This window comes from Madurella fahalii (assembly GCF_045866475.1).
Source record: "Madurella fahalii IFM 68171 DNA, scaffold_2, whole genome shotgun sequence".
Classification (NCBI taxonomy): Eukaryota; Fungi; Ascomycota; class Sordariomycetes; order Sordariales; genus Madurella; species Madurella fahalii.
In genome coordinates this window covers 979,804-998,426 of record NW_027263972.1, presented here as the reverse complement: position 1 = coordinate 998,426, position 18,623 = coordinate 979,804, and the positions used below count along the sequence as shown (strand labels likewise).

Sequence of the window (18,623 nt, the reverse complement as noted above, 5' to 3'; positions counted from 1 at the left end):
GTGTTTTCTACCACTTATTTCTCGGTGGGAGAGGCTAGTCGATGTGGAGGAGAAGGTGGTCAAGAAAGTGCCGAGCGCGATGGGCACCCTGCACGAGGTGGTAATCTGGAGCAGAAAGCGACAGGAGAGGAATCGGTTGATTGGCGTGTGGGATTACTGGGTGAGGAAGGGAGGTAGGTTGGTAAGTTGATAGAAAGGTAGGTTGGCTAGCTGGTAGGTAAGCGACCTTGCATAGGTGCCTTTGGTATGGATGGGAGTAAAATCTAGAGTAGACAGCGAGGGTGGAATGTACAATGCTGGCTATTTTGGACGAAGTTGCCGTATAGTATCGAGGTATAATGGGAATTGAAGGACACAACGTCGATGGATAGGAGACAACGACATCCTTCAAATGCAGCCACAACCGCAATCCCGACCATCATATTTGCGCTTTGTCAGTAGCTTGTTCATTGCCCAAACCATGCCACTAGCATCTTCCAACGCCCTTCTGGGAACTCCTTGGTTCTCACGGGCAGGCCTCACAAATACCTGTCAAATGATCTTGCCGCAAAACTTGAAATGCCCCAAAGAAAATACATAGATGCAGCGTAGATTTCTTTCAAAGTAGGATGTTGATTGACTGTTTTACATTGGGACTCTCTCAATCTAGAAACTACTAAACTCAGTCATCTATCGAACGCTGACAGTCAATAGGACAATCATAATCACGACGATAAAAGCCCCTATAAGACAACAAACATACGATCTTTGTGCCCTGAGTCCCACTTTGTCTGACATATTGCACAAACATCTCCAGATGACTAGACATCGAAAGAGAGGGACCAATGTATTTGAAGCGCGATCCGGGATGGATATCAGAGTCGTGTTCGTATGACATGGCAGACTCTTCTGTGTCCCGCACCAGACCTGAGTTACACGATATGGCCGACGCTTCTGCATCACCACATGCCGGCTTAACCAGCGATATCCCTGGCATCATTGAGAGTCTGACTTCGACCAAGAAGGAACTCCGCGCCAGGAACGACAGGGTCGATATGCTCCTTGCCCAAGCCGAGAAGTGCAGAGACAATGCCGAGATAGATCCCGGGCCCGTTCAATTAGCCTTTAACCTTCTCGTGGAAAACAACGCTCTCAAGGAGAAGAACGAAGAAGCAACGGCAAAACTCAACCACCTCAACTTTCACTTGATAATCGGGGATTGGGCGGAGGATATTCGAAAGAAGGTGGCCAAGTACGAGGATGCTGCCTGCGATGCTCAGGAAGCCGCGGGCGGGAAGGAGATGGACGCGGATCGTGGGCCCGAGGGGACTGCGAGCATTACGAAGCATTCATCCGGGAAAAACAAGGAGAAAAAAAAATGGTTCGCGATGAAAAGGAAGAACGCGGATGAGATATACTCTTCCATTGTTGCCGAGACTGAAACCGTCAAGGCGTGGAGAGCCAGGGGCGGCTTGGAGGCTGACGCACCCCGAACTCCTGTCTTGGATCGCATATTCATCATGTGTCAACTTTCCGGAGTCGAATACAACACCCTCGTTGAGACGATCAAGATCGGCGTCGAGCGGAACGACAAAGCCCATGCCGGTCAACGTCCCCACCTTGAAGACTATCTCAAGCCAGACAGCACAGAGTTGGATTGGGACGCCATAAAAGAGAACTGCACAGCACCCAAAAAGTGGGCTCTAAAGGGCGGGCCCGAGTGTCCATTGACCAAAGAACAGGCGGACGTTTTGGTGAGGATGATCGACACTTGGTACCCTCTTTGTATGAAGGCCGTTGCGGAAGGCAAGCTAGCCGAGGAACTTTCGTCAACGAAGTGTAAGAAAGACGACCGCGAGTGGGTGAAGCTGCTATACACCCCCTACAAGAAGGGGAAATGGGACCACATTCCGGACTGAACTTGACATCAAGGGGTTGCGAGCGGCTGGCCCGTTGAGGACGAGACAAATGACTCTTGGCCTTGCGAAGGGAGAAAATGATGGTGTGGGCGTAAGGCTCAAGGGCTTCCCGGGCTTGTATTCTGGAGTGGCGCTGGATTAGTTGGTTTAATTAATTATGGGGCAGAATGAACAGAGAGGACGGGACGAACGAATCTTCTGGTGTCATACCTAAGGTGCAATTGCTGGACAGCAATTGCGGCGTCGCTTTTGCGCGACATCTGGACAATGTAAGGACGTACTGGTAATCGGCTTTGGAGACCTGCGCAAATAGTAGTAACCTGCAAGAAGACAGTGACTTGGTGTAGGAAATTCACTCGAGCATTTGTTATTGCCTCCATCCCTTGGGTTGGTCCGCGCCTATCGGCCAATTTCTCGGGATGCTAGAGACCCCATAGTGAAGAACGACGACGTGTCGAAAGATAGCTAACGAAGCTCGTTTCGCTAGCGGCGCGGATGGTCTGGCTGTCCGACGGCGTGCCTTTGGCACGGATTGGGGCACCTTCAAGTTCTCTTGCGGCCCATCCCTGGAAGCACTAATTAATCAGCGGGCAAACAAGCCAGGACACGATAGAAAATATATTCGTCCTGGTCCATATCGGAATCTACTGACTCGCCGGCTAGATACATAAATTCCGATTCCAGCCAGGCCGCACAGTCCAAGGCTGTTTCACCCGTCTGCCGCTCTTCATCCGATATGTCGAGAACCCAACCATCATCATCATCACCATCGCGTACTTCGACATACTTGTATCCATTCCCGTAAAACACATGTCTACCGTTTGGTATGTGCACAGGAGCGTTGGGGTCCCGGCGGCGGAGGCACTTCTCGAGGAGCCATACCCACAGAACCCCTCGTCTGCCCGCTTCTACCCTCCGTGCAAGGCCTAACATGCCGAGACCTCCGAATCGGGGATTCAGTTTGCGCGCGGCGTCTGATCGAGCCGGAACTTTCCACCACTCAGTGCCCACCTCGAGGGCCATGTGTCGCATTTCGAAGTTGTAAGCGTCATAGAAGGAGGGCATCACGTTACCGTTACCTTCAAGTTCGACGATGGTTTCTGGGTCAAAGGGCTGGAAGCAGAAGAGGTCCCTGTTTGGTTGCACTGTAAGCAGTTGTTTCTCGCCATGGAGCCTGAAAACTCCTGACGCCGGCAGGACTGCTGCTAGGCCAGCGAGACTCGCGCCCCAGTAGTTGCGACGAAACTCCTGTGTCCGAAAGTGGTTTTCCATTCGCTCTTGCGACTCGCTGCATGCTGTCCATAGGCCGCTGTCGACCAAGTATGCTGACGGATTCGATGCGGTCCAGGAATACGAAGAGTTCTCTTCACAGCGCGGCGCGGCCAACCGAAACCTTCCTGCCGGCACCTCTTCCCAAAATGCCTGAGGACCCTCTTCGGTGTCCCGCCAAACCCTGACCTTGTTGACCAAAAGACGCGGCGCCTCTAGTAAAGCGTGCTCCTCCAAAACGGCCCGTTCATCATCCAAGTCTGTGTTGAACATGGAGAAAAAATGCGCTGAAGGCCGATCGGGACGGATCACGAGGTCCCAAATGAGTTCCCTGAGCTCCATGGGCAACTGCGGGAATTGGTGGAACTTGAAAGACGGATTTTCGGAGGCCATTGATTAAAGGACGGGTTGGAAATTGATCTAAGGTAGTGCCTGGTTACCGAGTCGGACTCCGGGGCTGATAATGGGAATGCTGTCGTACTGTGCGTCAAAGCCTGACGCGGGAGGAAGAGCGTCCTTGGGACCGTCTGGTTCGGATACCTCAGTCTTCCCTTAAATAAAATGTCACAGAGTCCGCTCTATTTTCGATACTACTAAGTACTCGTCTTGGAACAGCTTGAGACGGCAAAAGATCCTGTTTTGCAATGTAATTCGGACTCTTTCAGTTGAGTTCTTTGAATGCTGCTGCACAACCGGCCTCGGAGCATAGATCGCCGACTTGTATTATTTTTATTTTTATTTTGGCGAGGGTGCGTGATGTTGGAAATCACACCCACCTAAGGTACCGAACGTGAACGTGGTGGTTGCTTGACCCAAGGGCAAAATGGCCCAGAAACGGATAGAGACAACTAAGGTTGTTGTGTTGCTAATCCCCTGCTACAAAGTGGCCGCCTAAGATACCTTATGCTCATGTACCCTGATATACAAAGGTGGTTGCGCCGTCGTAGCGGCGTACCTACGACCTTAGTTAAGGTATTCTGGGCATGTACAATACAACCCCCTGCTGCCCTGCTGGGAAGACCGTATGCAGAGTAAGTAGGTGATTAACTATTGAGTAGTAACCGATAACATGGTAAATTTTGTGTTATGACTACGGACCCGTGCTATTAGTTTTTCGCTGCTCACGAAATGCTAGTGATTGGCACGTAAGTTGAAATGCGGCCAAGTACTACAAAGTAAGGTACAGGTAGTAGATAGGTAAATAACCGGTAATCTATAAGCGATCTGTGTAAGGTTGCCGGAGGAGATCGCCCCCATAAGGATCCTGCGTCGGGTTTACGAAAGTACCCTACATAACGTCGCCCGGAATCTTATCCAGCCCTTTGTGGTTGTTTGTCAGCCCGGATTTCTCTCCTATGTTGGGAATGCAACTTACATCCGTCAACGTCCTCGGGAATATTTTGTGGCAGGGTGCACTTCTGGGCCTCGGCAGATGACTGTGTCCGGAGCTCCTTGCAAACAGCGTTACCGCAACGGGCGTCAAGTGCGCGCTGGAGTGAATCGCCCTTCCAGCCAAAGACATAGTCGCCGTGTTGCGAGTATCCCTCTCTACAGTTATTTTATTTTTTTCCCCTTGATTAGCCCACAACCCTTGAACAGTAGAGGTTCGCAGCTGTTGCTAGAAGTACATACCCGTCGCCCGTGCTCCATACGAAAGGCTGCGAGCCGTCCTCGGGCCACAGGTCCTTGTCGTTGAACGGCGTGGTCTCCCTATTGTCAGTTTATTATGCAACAGACCAACGGACCGGGAGTCACTCACATCCCACATGACTTCATACATGAGCTGTGGCAGGCGAACGGGGTGGCTCTCGGGACAGGTGCCGACCGACTCGAAGGTTCCCACCGCCGGGTAGGCGACATGGCTCTTGTGGTCGGGGCTGTCGACATTCTTTCCGTCCCAGCAAGTGGGGAAAGTGATGGTGGTCCGGATGCCGCCCTCGCAGAAGCCAGCGGGCAGTTCCTTCGTGTCAGAGCCGGTGCAAGGCGCGCCGCCGCGGTCGTACCCGGCCCCGAGGCAGCGGTGGCACAGCTGTCTCTGCATGCCCCGGGATGTGTTCAAGGCAGCATCGCCGACGAGCATGCGGAAGCCGGGCTTGAAGGCGGTAACGGTGGTCTTGCCGTCGTAAGGGGGGATGTAGTATACAGTAACGCCGCCGTCAGTGCGGAGGCCCACGTTGGGGAACTGACGCACGCGCTTATAGGTGCCGTTGCGCGCACGGAAGTACAAGACGGCCGTCCAGTAATTGGAGAAGTCTTCGGAAAAGGTGCAGCTGGTGCAGGTCGAGTCTCTGACCAGGTCGTGCGTCGCCGGGTCCATGCTGACGTTGAACGAGTTGCCCCCCACGATTTGGTGGACGTGGGGTGACTGGGCCACACCCGGGTTGACCAAGGGGTCCATACGGGCGATGACGAGCTGCGAGCAGCCGAAGCGGATCATCTGCTGGGCTGTGGCCCAGGGCGCAAGAAGCGCTAACACTAACGTCGTCTCGGGCCTCATGCTTGGGGCTGTTGGCGGAGACAGCTGAAAAGAGAAGCCTGGAGGATGACTTGGGGGAGGGGGTGATTCCAGGGACGATGGGAATTTCGGAGCCGGGAAATGGACTCGATCGAGTTCGTTCGGCTGAAGCAATAGACAGGGTGTTTTCCAGTTCCTAAATACTATGGGCCTTCCATCCGGGTCAGGGTAAAGGCAGCCGAGTGCCGCTCTACGCCGCCCCGACAGTTTAATTCGCACGTGCAGCGTAGATTGGCTTTGCCCGGGACCGGCAGATGAAGTCCTTCTAGAATCCGGGCTCGGCCAGGCGACTTTGACAGAGTATAATATCCGGTCAATAAAACCGCCCCTCTTCGCCACACAGCTGTGATAACAAGCCGCCGTCGGCTACGCAAGCAATCTGGCAGAATTGGGGCGTCCCCCCTGTCCGGCCGGTTTGGCTGCTGGACTTAAACCTATCGGCCCGGACAATTCCTTCAGCTGTCGCAGGTCGATCAACCCCGTCATCCTTTTTTGTTTTTTGTTTTTTTTTCTAGTACCATGCTCAATCATCAAGTACCATTTGCCTTGGCCACCGTGGCCACGGCCTTGTTCCCGGCCGCCGCAAACGCCGCCCGTCCATGCGGCGGTGCGGGAAGCTACCAATATCCGATGGGCGATGTGAGGTACGACAGTCCGGACCCAAACAAGGGAAATGGCCTCGCCACCATCGCTGCGAGTCTGGGCCGGTCCCCGTTGTATGAGTGTGTCGCGCAATGGCCAGAGTCATGGGCCGGCTGGTATGAGGGCGGGACCAATCTCATATGGGCTGACTGCATTTGGACGGGCGCCGGGCTTGGCCAAGATGAGAGCGTGTCATTTGCGGTTGACTGGAAGACAAAGACGATGTACTTGTCTCATGTCTTTGACTGCTCCGACCAGGCAGGGTCTCAGGGGCTGGCGACCGGGTCAATCAGCCTCGAAGTCAACTGCACGACAGTCGAAGAGGACGGCAGTAGTTTCTGCATCCCGCTGAGCACAAGTACAGGCACTCGCCCGGCCCTCAGCGTCAACACTGAGCTGGAGCCGGCTTCGCTGAACGCAACTTCGACATGCGCCGAAAATGTAGAGCGATATCAATCGTGGAAAGTCGAGCAGTGGTAGGTACTAGGAACCGGGCTTTTGTGTCCAACGCGACCGAGATCAGAGATCATCCCTGAAGCTCATGGAGCACCAAATGGAGCACCGGGCTGACATTGCCGGATAGGTTACGGCGGATCGAAATGGAGCCTGGATCCTCGCCCACCAACCCAAAGTTGGTATCAGACTCAGGCCCCTCCTTCACCCTCAGGAGCATGACGAACAACAATGTGTTTAGTTGTGCGCCCGTCGAGCAGCAGAACAACACCTTTATTGGCGAGTGCCAGTCGGCGAACAATGAAACAGCTAGTATCTCTACCGAGTTCACCTTCGATGCCGAGCTCAACATCCTCCACGTCGCTCAGCATTGGGACTGCGGTGATTCGTAAGTATTGCAGGCCAGTTTCAAGAAACGGCGGCGGATTCTGACCGATTATTCGTACACAGAACCTCGTTCGATGTTGTTGGCGTGGCCTTCATCGAAGGAGCGTGCGACCGAGCCTTCAACAGCAACGAATTCACATGCACCTCGGACCACCCGGTCTGGGTTGGCACCGGGGTTGTGTAACGCCGAGTCTGGCGTCTCAAAGGAGCGATGCTCAGAAGGTTAATTAAAGATTGCGGTAAAATACATGTTGAGTTTACAGGTTGGTGGGGGTTCAAACTAGTAGTACTATTAGTACGAGAGGAGGGAGCAGTGTTACTACCCTACTTAAGTAGAGAACCCGGAGTCAAAGCAGCTAGGTATGCGTTCAAGGAGCACTCGTCACTTTCTGGTGCACGCTACGAATGCAAAGAGAGGGGCCGCGTCCGACGTGTCAGCATCTAGATACAGATGCTTACCTCATCCAGTGTGCCAAAGTAGCGAAGTGCAAGTCGTCCTTCAGCACTACATAGTTGGCCTTGGCCAACTCGTCGGGCGGAAATAAACGCCGTTTTCTCGCCCGTTCGTCCGATATCCCCGGCGCGCAATACCACGCGAGGAGCTCCCCCCGTGTTCGAATGACAGTCATCATCTCGAGCTTCTCAACGCCTCGACCCCCCCGGCAATGGTCTCTCAGCGCAAGCAAGGACCTACCTCCCGATCCCGCCTCCCTGGCGACTGGAAACTTAGGGCAAACATGCCTAAATACCAACGAGGGCGGGCCCAACGGCGCCGGGCGAGTTTGCAGCAGCCAGCTGGCTCTTCGGGCATGTCTTCGGTGCCGCTAGGGAGTAATTAGTGGCCATTAGTGTCGCGCTGTCGGGGTAGGTGATCTCGGCCGTTATGCCGCCACATCCATGGGGTTGCCCAACAGCAGGTCTGTCTCTTGCCCTGTATACGTACCATCTGAGAGGTATCGGCTGGAACTGTCGTGTGTTGAATACTAGTAAAAATCACTCCGAGGAATACTTATACTACTAGTGCTAACCACTACAGATGAGCGCCAGGGGGATGCCGCTCGGTTCCCATCCGGCCATACCCTCAGCCGACATTCGGCTTTGCTTTACGGGTTGCACGGGTGGACATCAGACTCTTGAACCGTGGTGCAGTCAATGCCCGTCACCCTCAGAGCATATTTGAAGCCACGGTGCTTCCCAGCAACCATCTGTCGGATAAGATCCCCCCCAGCCGCATTGGCGTGCTCATCCACACAGGCGACATGCGCACCAGCTCCGCCTTCGATAGCCGAGTTGAACGGGTACTCGTCGCATGTGGCATTGTCGCCCGCCCCGGGTTCTCCAGCGGGGACTGTCCGACCTGCCAATTCGGAAACCCCAAGGTAAGCTAATTGTCCGCAGCCCTCGCATCCTCGCATTCTTTCGGTTCTTACCTGTGCAGCATTGGCGCGATCGCCGGCAGTCTGTCTGCTCGCGGTTCGGAGAGTTTGGCCCGTAGTAAGTCAGGATTTGCTGATTAGGCGTCGTTTCCGGACGCCCCATGGCGATCTGGCCTCTTATTCCTGTTTGATCCATCAGTACTACTGAAGTATGTGACAACGGTCAAGACACGGCGAGCCCTGGGCGTATTACCGAGGCAAACGTTTTCGACCAGCTGTACAGCTGTTAGTGATTCGCTCCCATGAGCCAACCTCGGGCGCACGCAGAAACAGCACCTACATCGGAGATGATGTTATTGGGCACGTATCCAAACTCGAGAACGGGGACATTGCAGTATCCAGGAGTGGAACTGCAGGTCGAACCCTCGGAGCAGCCTGCGAGACGGCAAATCCGGTCAGTGGTGAAATCAGGACCGCGGCCGGGGCCGCCCTTGAGGAGGAGGCTTACACCACCCATCGCAACAGACTTCATACTCGCCACAGCACGTATCCTTGTCGGAAGAGGATCCAGGGCAGCACTTGTTTATTTCGGGGTTCGTACTGTCGCAGCAAGCACCGGTACCGCAGCATGTCGACGCAATGGGGCACGATGTCCCGCCGCCGCAGCACACCTCGTCCGGCCTCTTGCAGCTGAGCGGGTCGTTAGGACACAGCGTCGTGCCCGCCGGACAGCAGCCGCCGGGAACACAGACAGGTTTGTTAGAAGGGCACACGGTCCCGTTGCCACAGCACGTCTCGCCTGGCTTCCTGCAGGTGCGGGTGTCATTAGGACACTCCGTCGTGCCCGTCGGGCAGCAGCCGTTGGGCGAACAGACTGGCTTGTTCGAGGCGCAGCAACCTCCGTTGACGGCAATGCACTAATGGTAGCATGCGAGGTCAGCATCCTAAGCGAGGGTACTACTACTAAAAGGTGCTAAGCAGTAAGTAGGTATAAAGACGGCTCGCACTGCGACGTACGCAAATCGGAGCCCCGACCGGGCAGCATCTTCCAGCACACGGGACTAGTTATGCCGTCAGCCTTTGAAATCATAGATGGCGTGCTAATTAAGGAGCTCTCGGAGCCATACAGGGATGGGTCGGGGGGCAGGTCTGCCTGTCAAACAGGTTGAGGTCACGACCCAGGATCATGTCGGCAGCCAGGCCATCGTCCCTTCGGAGCACTGCTGATGCCAGCGACGACGAAAGGTCCAAGGGGCTGCTATGGGCGGCTTTGAAGGCCTCGGGGTTCTTGATGCGACCAGGAACCGAGATAGTATCCCCGCTCCAGCGAAGCTCGGCTTGGCAGACGCCGACGATGGCAAGAATGACGCTTGCGACCAACACCATGGCTGTTCCAGTTGTTAGGGTGTGTTATCACAGGCTCGGGTGATTTCTGCTAGTCTGGTCCGACGACACTTGGTTACGGGTTTATCGATGATACCGCAACCGAACCGTCGAGGCTAAAGGCCATAGCATCCTTTATAAATGACAAGTCCTTCTTTCGTAAGTAGGTAGGTTAGGCAACTCGGTGCTTAAGTGGGCAGGCACCGTGCCTCACTAGATTTTGCAGCTGAAGCTGCGTTGCAACATCTGAGAAGTCTCAAGAAAACCAATCAGGTTCTACTCTTCGGGCGCGAGACCCCGCTCCCCTCACATCCTCGCGGTCAGCATGGACTGAGGTTGTCCCGCGAGAAAGGCTGAGAAGAGCCTGAACGTGGCTCACAGCTAACGACAAACCAATGGAGACTTGTCGAGGTCTACATTTACAGGGCTGAGCTGGGCGGCTTTGCCTGTTGTAGGCCCGTTGTAACCCGCCCCTCTTATGGTGTCGTGGAAGCGGGGGTCGATGTCCCCGCGTCGGACCGATTGGGACGCCGTTGTGGCCGAGTTCCCGCCACCTCATAGGTCCGCTCTCAATCCTGCTTATGTCCTCGAGAACTCGTCCGGCGTGTGGGTTGAGTGCTGCGCTCCGGGAGTTCGGCACGGGCCTCTGGGTGCCGGTCACTACCTACACGGAGGTCGCGGGGCAGAAAGTACGGTACACAATACCGGTAGTGGCAAGTATGCATCGCAGCCACGTTTTCCTTTGCGCCAATCAGTGATCATCCGCAAATGATAGGGCGTAACCTAGGCAGAGAGCCGCAGGCATGGCGCCATTGAAGTTTACCCGACGCAACCCTGCCGCCTTCTCGGGCCTCGACATATTTACCTGACTTATGCGCCGCCTCGTGCTCTCCAGATCGTGATAGTTCTATCTTTTAATGCTTGGGTCTTTCGAGTATGATCCGGCCCCTTTGGTTGCGACGTGGCTACACTATTAATGTTCGGACTGGGAACAGTGCGTAGGATGGACGCGATGTAACATCGCCTAATACCCTACGGGTGCGAGTAGAAATTTGGCAGGTGACGTTACCTGACCATTTCTTGCGCGACTCGTAGCCCCGCTACTCCTGGCAGACATCACTGTTGTTAGCCATCCGTCAGTTCGCAATCAGTGAATACTACTACTACTCTAGTCCTGCTGCCCGAGATGAGTCAGATGACGTCCGAAGAGCCAGCCATCGAGCGGTCCACTTCCAATAGTGACGAGGATCGCGACGAGAGCCGTCTGGCCCAGTTCGGATACAAACAAGAGCTGAAGCGGGATTGGGGATTGGCACACAACTTTGGCGTCTCCTTCTCCATCATTGTGCGTGGCCAACCGCTCCATGATGTCCATTGATGTTGGAGTGCGCCTGACCGCCCACGCAACAGAGCGTCATCACCGGCATCACTACTCTCTTCTCGTATGGGTTGAACACGGGAGGACCGGCCGGTAGGTTAACTAGGTCTCCTCTATGCCAACGCCGATTGGCCGGCTCTGGTGACTGAAAGCTGACTACGTATCTTGCCTTGAGTCATGTCCGTCGGCTGGATCCTTGTCTCTTTTTTCACCCTCCTCGTTGCCATCGCCATGGCCGAGATCGTCTCGGCGATCCCCACCAGCGGAGGACCCTACTTCTGGTCGGCCATGCTTGCGCCCCCGCAATGGTCGCCGTTTGCGGCGTGGCTTACAGGCTGGTATAATCTCCTCGGACAGGTCGCCGTCACAACAGGCATTTCTTTCGGCCTCGCCAATCTGATCCCCACCGCCATTACCGTTAAAAACCCCAACTTTGTGCCAACGCCCCGGGTCACTATCGGTATCTACGCCGCCATCTTGGTCTCTCACGGCGTCGTCAACACGTTCGGCGTCCGGACTCTCAGGTACCTGAATAACGTGTCCATTGTCTTGCACAGTGCCGGCATCACAGCCATTTGCATCGCGGTCCTTGCCAAAGCTCCGACTCACCAACCAGCCTCCTTCGTCTTCGGGAGCTTCAACGATGGCACGGGCGTCGTCGACGGGGCCGCGGGCTGGAGCATCCGGGCGAGTCCTGTCTACGTCGCAGTGTGCGGCGCGTTGCTCTCGCAGTACACGTTGACGGGCTTTGACGCCTCGGCTCATCTAAGCGAAGAGACTAAGAAAGCCAGCTGGAGCGCGCCTATTGGAGTCGTATCTAGCGTCGGGTTCAGCGCTCTCTTCGGCCTCTTCGTGCTGATGGCCTTTTTATTCTCTATCCAGGATTTCGAGGCGGTCCTGAACAGTGCCTACGGCCAACCCGTGCTGCAAATCCTTGTTGATGTGGCAGGAGAGGATGGAGCATTGGTCTTGTTCTCGCTGATCATGAGTGAGTTGGCCATGCCTGGCCCTCGGAATCGGTATGCTGACATGGACCAAGTTTGTGTTTGGCATTGCGGGCTGTTTAGCATGACCAGCAACAGCAGGATGATGTTTGCCTTTGCCCGTGACGGGGGAATTGTAAGTCAGCGACCGCCCCCCTGGGGGCTAATCGAAGTGGCACTGGTAAAAAACTGAAGTACTGAGTCATCTCTAGCATCCCTTCTTCCACAAAGTCGACGCCCGTTTGCGCTCTCCAACTCGCGCCGTCTGGCTTTCCGCCACGCTCTCTTTCATCCTCGCGTTGCCTTCGCTCGGGTCATCTGTGGCGTTCGCGGCAGCGACCTCGATCGCTACGATTGGTCTTTACCTGAGTTACGGACTGCCCATTCTCATTGGCCTAATATGCCACCAGTCCTTTACCGCGATGAAGGGACCCTTCAACCTCGGCGCGCTCTCTCGGCCCGTCGCTCTGGCTGCTTGTATCTGGATCGGGTTTATAACCGTTGTATTCTGCCTGCCTACTGCCAACCCAGTTACGAGTGAGACGCTCAACTACACAGCTGTCGCCGTCGGGATCCTTAGCGTGCTCGCTATCGGGTCTTGGGCTGTCTGGGCACGCCGCTGGTTTACCGGGCCTTCTGCCGAAGTGGCAGAGGCCATGAGGCTAGGTGTCGACATCACTGAGCCAGGGGCACTGGAGGAGCGGAAGAAAGACGGCAGCAGGTAGATACAAAAGAGTAGCACTTGTGCCGCAGTTGGCCAGGCTAGCGGCAGGCTATCGGGGGACAGGTCCGACACCGGTGTGATGGAAGCTGACCACTTCTGCACCCTGGAGCTCAGGAGTCCGACCGGTTTTACTAGTACACCGTGTTCCCCGGGTCTTCCTTTATTCACAGACATCCGGGCGGTGCTCAGAACGTCATGGTACCGCATACTTACTCCTAAAATATACCTGGTGGACTCTGCGATTCCCAGAACAAGCCGACCGGGTCTCTGATTGGACATGATTAGATGCCGTGATCCGCTGTGAAACATGATTCCATGGCTGGCGATGGCTTGTGATTGTCCCGAAAGGTAAACTGTAAAGCCCAAAGCTGATATCGGTAGTGCAGTCATTCGTTAGGCGACACTACTATTAGTAGTACCGGTAAATAGAACGCCGTAGAATCTGCATCACTCAGCCCACCTTCCCATTTTTCTTCCCCCCATATATAAAACCCAGTTCACATTCCCTATTCAGTCTTATCAGAAAAATGGAACGTTGGATCCGGTGGTAAAACTGATGGGGTGCAGCATGTGTGATTGTATTGCTTGTATGATCCGAATGGTCTGTATGTTACCTGTGCTCTGTTTCCTGGGTGACTGCCAGAGCCAGAGAGCCCATCCTTATAGAGTATTCAGCATGTGTCTAAATTACGTCCTTCTTGTGTCTGGTCCCATTAATGAGCTGGCTATGTCAGGCACCTAGTCGACAATTGGTTTATTCAGACTTGGTTGCCCTAGACCTTGTCTTTCTACTAGCTAATGCTTCAGAACCTTCCATTTTTGACTTTCCCCCCACGGGGAAATGATTGAAGCTGTTTGAACAGAACCTTGGATCTGTAATTCAACTAGACCCCACCGTTTCCTGAATCATTAGTGTAGCGGGTAAGCGAGAGTCTTGGTTAGACCGTTTCTACTATATTGGTAAAGGGCGTATATGCGGCCACGATTTCCTTGGTAGCAACTTCCAGGCATAGCCAGTAGCCGTTTCAACCGTGACAAGTCCTATAGTTAACTTACTGTTACATTGGATCCTAACATGGTGGGGAAAGATTGGGCGATATAAGTTTCTCTACGTGTGAGGTTTACTTACCGTAACTTTGGTAATGATGTGCTGAGACGTACATGCTGGCGAAACGGTCGGAAAATTTCAATTGCGTGGGAGCTGCATCGAGAAACTGAGCCATTTCAGCCAATAAATCGCGATGCTTTAGCTGTAACATCGGCCAGTGACTCAGGCCGTGTAGTTACTGCACCGCTGCTACGCATGCTTACTTTCAACGAGAGAGTGTGTCCGATCGAATTCACCGGTTGTATAAAAACACACAACGAAAACTCAAGTCAAAGCAGTTGTAGGTCTTTTAGTCCTACACCTCCATCTCACAACTTCAAAACTCAGTGGCACAGCTCCAAATTCGACCTCTAAGCCTTAACCTTAGCATCAAAATGGCTCAAAACATCTACGACAACCTCACCTTCTTCGAAAACTACTCGCTCCTTAAACGCTCGATTGAAGGTCTCTCCGGCGCGCCCGAATGGCCCCGTCTCCGATCCTTCCTGCCTCCTCTCCAAGACACGCACATCCTCGACCTCGGCTGCGGAATGGGCTGGTACGCTCCCTACTTCAGCGCTCAAGGCGCCTCTTCCGTCCGCGGCATCGACCTCTCGCAAAACATGCTTGCACGCGCTCGATCCATGAACGCAGCATCCAACATCACCTACGTCCTGGGCGACCTGGACTCCCCCTCCTCTCAGCCCGTCCTCCTCCCGGATTCCGATACCGGGAATATCGACGTCGTCTTCAGCGCCCTCGCCGTTCATTATCTGACGCATCTCCCCGAGCTCGTCGCGCACATCCACCGCGTCCTGAAACCTGGCGGCGTGTTCATCTTCTCCGCGGAGCATCCCATCCTCACGGCCCCATCGGGCCCAGGACCGGTCGAGATCGACGCTTCGGATCACCCCGGCGATGCGGGCAGGACTAGGAAAACTGTATGGCCGCTAAACGATTACCAGAAGGAAGGGGAGAGGGTGACCGACTGGCTGGCAGACGGAGTGAAGAAGTACCATCGGACGACGGCGAGTTATGTCAATATTCTGCTAAAGGCAGGGTTCGAGCTGACAGGATTCGACGAGTGGTATCCCACGGAGGAGGAGTTCGAAGAGAAGCCCGAGTGGAGAGAGGAGATGAAGAGTGAGATGATGAAGCCTACTTTTTTGTTGGTTAGGGCGCGGAAGAAGGAAAACCAGAACCGCGAGGGATTGCGGCGGCTAGGTTGACATTTCCGGTCTGTGAGCTGTTAAAGCGAACTGGGCTCATTTGTCATTCATACACGGCATTTTCAACCATTATCCGGACAGTTTGTCAAATCCCTAGCTTGACAGAGAGCCTCGCACGTTGAACAAAGGTTATCTAGTTACGGTACTTGGATAACCACCTTCCTGGCACTGCGGTAGCTCCGCCTTTTCCCCGCTGCTGCCCTGCTCTCGCCGTTCCTCCCGGCCAACAAGGTCTAGAACCCTGATGACGAAAGTCCCTAGGGTTTGTGGCCTGCAAAAGGTCAGACTTGGGTTGCAGGTCGACATCGGCTCGGCGCAGCTAAATGCGGCTTTGTGGAACACCATGCTGCCCAGCTGTCCCGCAGCTATCAAAACAGAGTAGTAACCGGCTCATCAGATGTCAGCGGTTTTGATTCTCCCTCAAGCTTCATTGCATCGTGAGTTTGTCAAAAACCCATTCTACTATCGGCGGCATAGGCCTGCGGCTGATCAGAGACCAACTCATGCCAGTGCAGCGGCTCGGAGCCGCCTAAGGACCGTAAGTTTGTACGTCTTCTGGCATCTAAGTCGGTCCACCGCGGTGATATCTAAGCGGCCTCTACACGTCAACTGTCGAAAGATTCAATCGAGGATTGCTTGATTTGAACGTGGAACCATAGCAGTGAACTCTTCCTCTTTTTGAGCCACAAACAAATATTAACGATATCTGCCGAAACGGCTGAGGTCTATGCCAGGATGGATACGATCCGCGGCGAGATCAGTCGGCTTCGTACCGTAGTGATAGACGCTACTACTCGAAACACGACTGCTGTCACGGCCAGGTTGCAAGTTTTGTCGGGAACGCTGTTCAAGCTCCGACATTGCCGACAATTAACATTCTCGAGATCACGCAGACAAGGTAACGATCCACGTAGGTTAACCAACCCCCCCAGGGACCTGTTGATGAACGGCATTCTTATGGCGGGGAATAACGGAACCGCGCCAGCCACATCAAGCAGCTCCTCGGGCTCAGCTAATCAGCGGCAAGGGAAAGGATGGGGTGTTGTCTGTCACTGCAGTTGCTCCCTTAGCGCCTTGACCTCTCTTTACTTCCCTTCGGCAGTGGACAACATGACCATACCCATGTACAGGCGAACAAAATGCAATGCTAAAGGAATTCCACCAAGACAAGAAACAGGCCGACCTCCCATTCACCACCCCCCTCCCACACCAAGAACACGGTGGATACTAGTGGATGCTCCGGATTGGGAACCTTGATGTATGGAGCAGATCCGGACACTGGGCATCGCGTATTTAGACCGCTCCGGGACCTTTCTCGAACTCTAGAGAAGCCAAGGACCAGAACATTACATGGTGCCTACCTGAAGGAGCCTGCCTTCCTTTGCCGGCCAATTCCGTGTCTACTTAGCTTCGTTCAAACCTCTTGCCCCAACATGTCCGACGACGACTCGAGGCAGCTGGCTAAGGCTGTCAAGGCACAGTACGATCACAATAACCGCAACGATGTGACTGAAAATGTGGTCGATGAAATAAAGTCGTCCATCATTTTCCAGTACAGATGGGAGGACCTCCTGCTATCGGGACCGGTGGCATTGACCTGCCTAGGTTCCTGCCTCATCGCCTCGGCGTCCAACACGGCTCGGGCGCTTAACCTTGAGCCCCCCAAGAACGGCTTTCAGTTTCTCAAGTACGTAGTAACCGACCTCTCTGAGCTACCTGTTCAATAGGTCCCGCCGCTCAACGTATTTTCAGGCAGTCGTCACTAGATGCCAACTTGGTTGACAGCATCAACCTCGGTCGTACCGCCTTCCTCACGGCTGACGGCAATATGAGCCTTGTAAAGATATCTCCGGGAAGATCTACGACGATGTATGCCATTCGGACAACTGATCCTTGGTTGCTGGTGCGGTTTTTCTCATTTCTTTCCAGGTAGCGGATCTCATGGATATCTTGATGGATAGGATCTCCCGTTCTCCAGGAAATCCCATGTCGGCAGGTTGCTTTCATATTGATGCCAACATTGCACTGCAATGGATCCCCAGACAGCAAAGAGGCAGCTGATGCCGCAGCTGAACGCGATCAAGACCGCTGCAAACGACTGCTACAAGAAAGCCAGGGAGATCGACAAGGACTTCGAGTCTTGGCTCAACCACACCATGGAGCTTTACGCTGCCTGTGTGCACACGGAATCCACCGCCGATGAACGAATTCGCACTACGCAGCTCAACATGGCTGTCCCGCGGAATCGCTTTACGGCGGCCGAGGACGCCGTCAAATACGCAAGGGACACTGTCCACAAGTTTGGCAAGCAGGTAGAACTGGCCTGGATGCATACAAAAAGGCCTCGGATGAGTTTCTGAGCAGGTAAGCTTGACGCCGACCGGAACCCACACAAACTAGGTAATGAAGGTAGCCTAGCGTACTAACGCGTATGAACAAACTTGAAGCTGGGACATCCTGGGCCAGCAGGTCGTTGGCGCACTCGCCGAGACTGTCACCACAGCTCTGGGCCAAGTCGTTTCAAACTTGGCGAGCAATTTGCATCCCGTCGCAAGGGCGGAGAGCGGTGCCAATATGTTCAAAGCTCTCATTTAGTAAGCCCCCATACATGAATCATTCCGTGTATCGTGCGCCGCCCGGCTGACTCCAGAGCAGCGGCAAGTCGTCAGGCGACGGGCAAGACCCCCCAATGCCTCCGGCTCCGCCAGCCCCGAAGAGCACGACCCCGAAGGACAGTCTTTCCCCGGCCTATGCGGAGATCAAGACTGGCATTCTCTATCTTGGCCTTATTAACGCGGTCCTTACCAAGGACAAGAACGGTGGGGTGCACTGGGAGATGGCGGGAGGGTCCCAAGGAGCGCCGACAAGAGCACCTTTTTCGCTCTTTCATTGCTGAAAGACGCCCAAAGGAGGTTCCAGCAGCTCGCCAATAGCGACAACCCTAGCCAGACTCTGAAGACAGTGCTGGAGACGGCCATCTTGGTACGTGTTCGTAGACTTGCAGCGCTGACACACCTGCGTTGCTCACGAATGCCGCGTTTCCAGGTTGCCAATGCGCTTCAGGAAGAAGTCGATAAGGCGAAGGACATGAGACACAAATTCCCCGTAGCAGATTCAGATGTGGTGAAGGGCTGGCAAAGGTCCTTCGCTGACGTCTACACGAAAGCCAACACGCTGGCGGCGGTTGCACGTTCGCTCCCTGGAACCTGCCCCTGGCGGTGTAAGCAGCAACCCCCCCGCACGCGGCATCCGCTGATACTAGTAGCTCTGAAGCTAAGACCTTGGAACACTAGGCACCT

At 54.5% G+C, this 18,623-nt stretch overlaps 8 protein-coding genes across 8 annotated transcripts; 5 read left to right on the top strand and 3 right to left on the bottom strand.

Annotated features, from left to right (window-relative positions):
- Positions 1-920: 920 nt before the first annotated feature.
- Positions 921-1,898, top strand: MFIFM68171_03039 (uncharacterized protein; the record flags this gene model as incomplete). Its single annotated transcript, XM_071058461.1, has 1 exon — positions 921-1,898. One exon carries the CDS (start codon positions 921-923, stop codon positions 1,896-1,898), a length of 978 nt encoding a protein of 325 aa, XP_070914562.1.
- A 579-nt stretch (positions 1,899-2,477) lies between these two features.
- On the bottom strand, positions 2,478-3,560 carry MFIFM68171_03038 (uncharacterized protein; the record flags this gene model as incomplete). The annotated part of the gene is made up of 1 exon (XM_071058460.1): positions 2,478-3,560. The coding sequence occupies one exon, from the start codon at positions 3,558-3,560 to the stop codon at positions 2,478-2,480; it is 1,083 nt and encodes a 360-aa protein (XP_070914561.1).
- An 895-nt stretch (positions 3,561-4,455) lies between these two features.
- MFIFM68171_03037 (Nucleoside diphosphate-linked moiety X motif 17) lies at positions 4,456-5,664 on the bottom strand (the record flags this gene model as incomplete). Its single annotated transcript, XM_071058459.1, has 4 exons — positions 4,456-4,487; positions 4,543-4,715; positions 4,800-4,873; positions 4,927-5,664. 4 exons carry the CDS (start codon positions 5,662-5,664, stop codon positions 4,456-4,458), a joined length of 1,017 nt encoding a protein of 338 aa, XP_070914560.1.
- A 537-nt stretch (positions 5,665-6,201) lies between these two features.
- MFIFM68171_03036 (Ig-like domain-containing protein) lies at positions 6,202-7,348 on the top strand (the record flags this gene model as incomplete). The annotated part of the gene is made up of 3 exons (XM_071058458.1): positions 6,202-6,800; positions 6,908-7,165; positions 7,228-7,348. The coding sequence occupies 3 exons, from the start codon at positions 6,202-6,204 to the stop codon at positions 7,346-7,348; spliced, it is 978 nt and encodes a 325-aa protein (XP_070914559.1).
- A 919-nt stretch (positions 7,349-8,267) lies between these two features.
- On the bottom strand, positions 8,268-9,926 carry MFIFM68171_03035 (uncharacterized protein; the record flags this gene model as incomplete). The annotated part of the gene is made up of 7 exons (XM_071058457.1): positions 8,268-8,521; positions 8,595-8,723; positions 8,794-8,815; positions 8,881-8,975; positions 9,049-9,457; positions 9,558-9,601; positions 9,668-9,926. The coding sequence occupies 7 exons, from the start codon at positions 9,924-9,926 to the stop codon at positions 8,268-8,270; spliced, it is 1,212 nt and encodes a 403-aa protein (XP_070914558.1).
- Positions 9,927-11,109: 1,183 nt separating this feature from the next.
- TPO5_2 (polyamine transporter tpo5) lies at positions 11,110-13,009 on the top strand (the record flags this gene model as incomplete). The annotated part of the gene is made up of 5 exons (XM_071058456.1): positions 11,110-11,268; positions 11,334-11,394; positions 11,477-12,289; positions 12,341-12,420; positions 12,497-13,009. 5 exons carry the CDS (start codon positions 11,110-11,112, stop codon positions 13,007-13,009), a joined length of 1,626 nt encoding a protein of 541 aa, XP_070914557.1.
- Positions 13,010-14,490: 1,481 nt separating this feature from the next.
- MFIFM68171_03033 (Malonyl-CoA O-methyltransferase BioC) lies at positions 14,491-15,324 on the top strand (the record flags this gene model as incomplete). The annotated part of the gene is made up of 1 exon (XM_071058455.1): positions 14,491-15,324. One exon carries the CDS (start codon positions 14,491-14,493, stop codon positions 15,322-15,324), a length of 834 nt encoding a protein of 277 aa, XP_070914556.1.
- Positions 15,325-16,757: 1,433 nt separating this feature from the next.
- MFIFM68171_03032 (uncharacterized protein) lies at positions 16,758-18,617 on the top strand (the record flags this gene model as incomplete). Its single annotated transcript, XM_071058454.1, has 9 exons — positions 16,758-17,011; positions 17,077-17,161; positions 17,367-17,636; positions 17,678-17,688; positions 17,772-17,918; positions 17,977-18,143; positions 18,224-18,306; positions 18,370-18,544; positions 18,598-18,617. 9 exons carry the CDS (start codon positions 16,758-16,760, stop codon positions 18,615-18,617), a joined length of 1,212 nt encoding a protein of 403 aa, XP_070914555.1.
- Between the last annotated feature and the right edge of the window lie 6 nt (positions 18,618-18,623).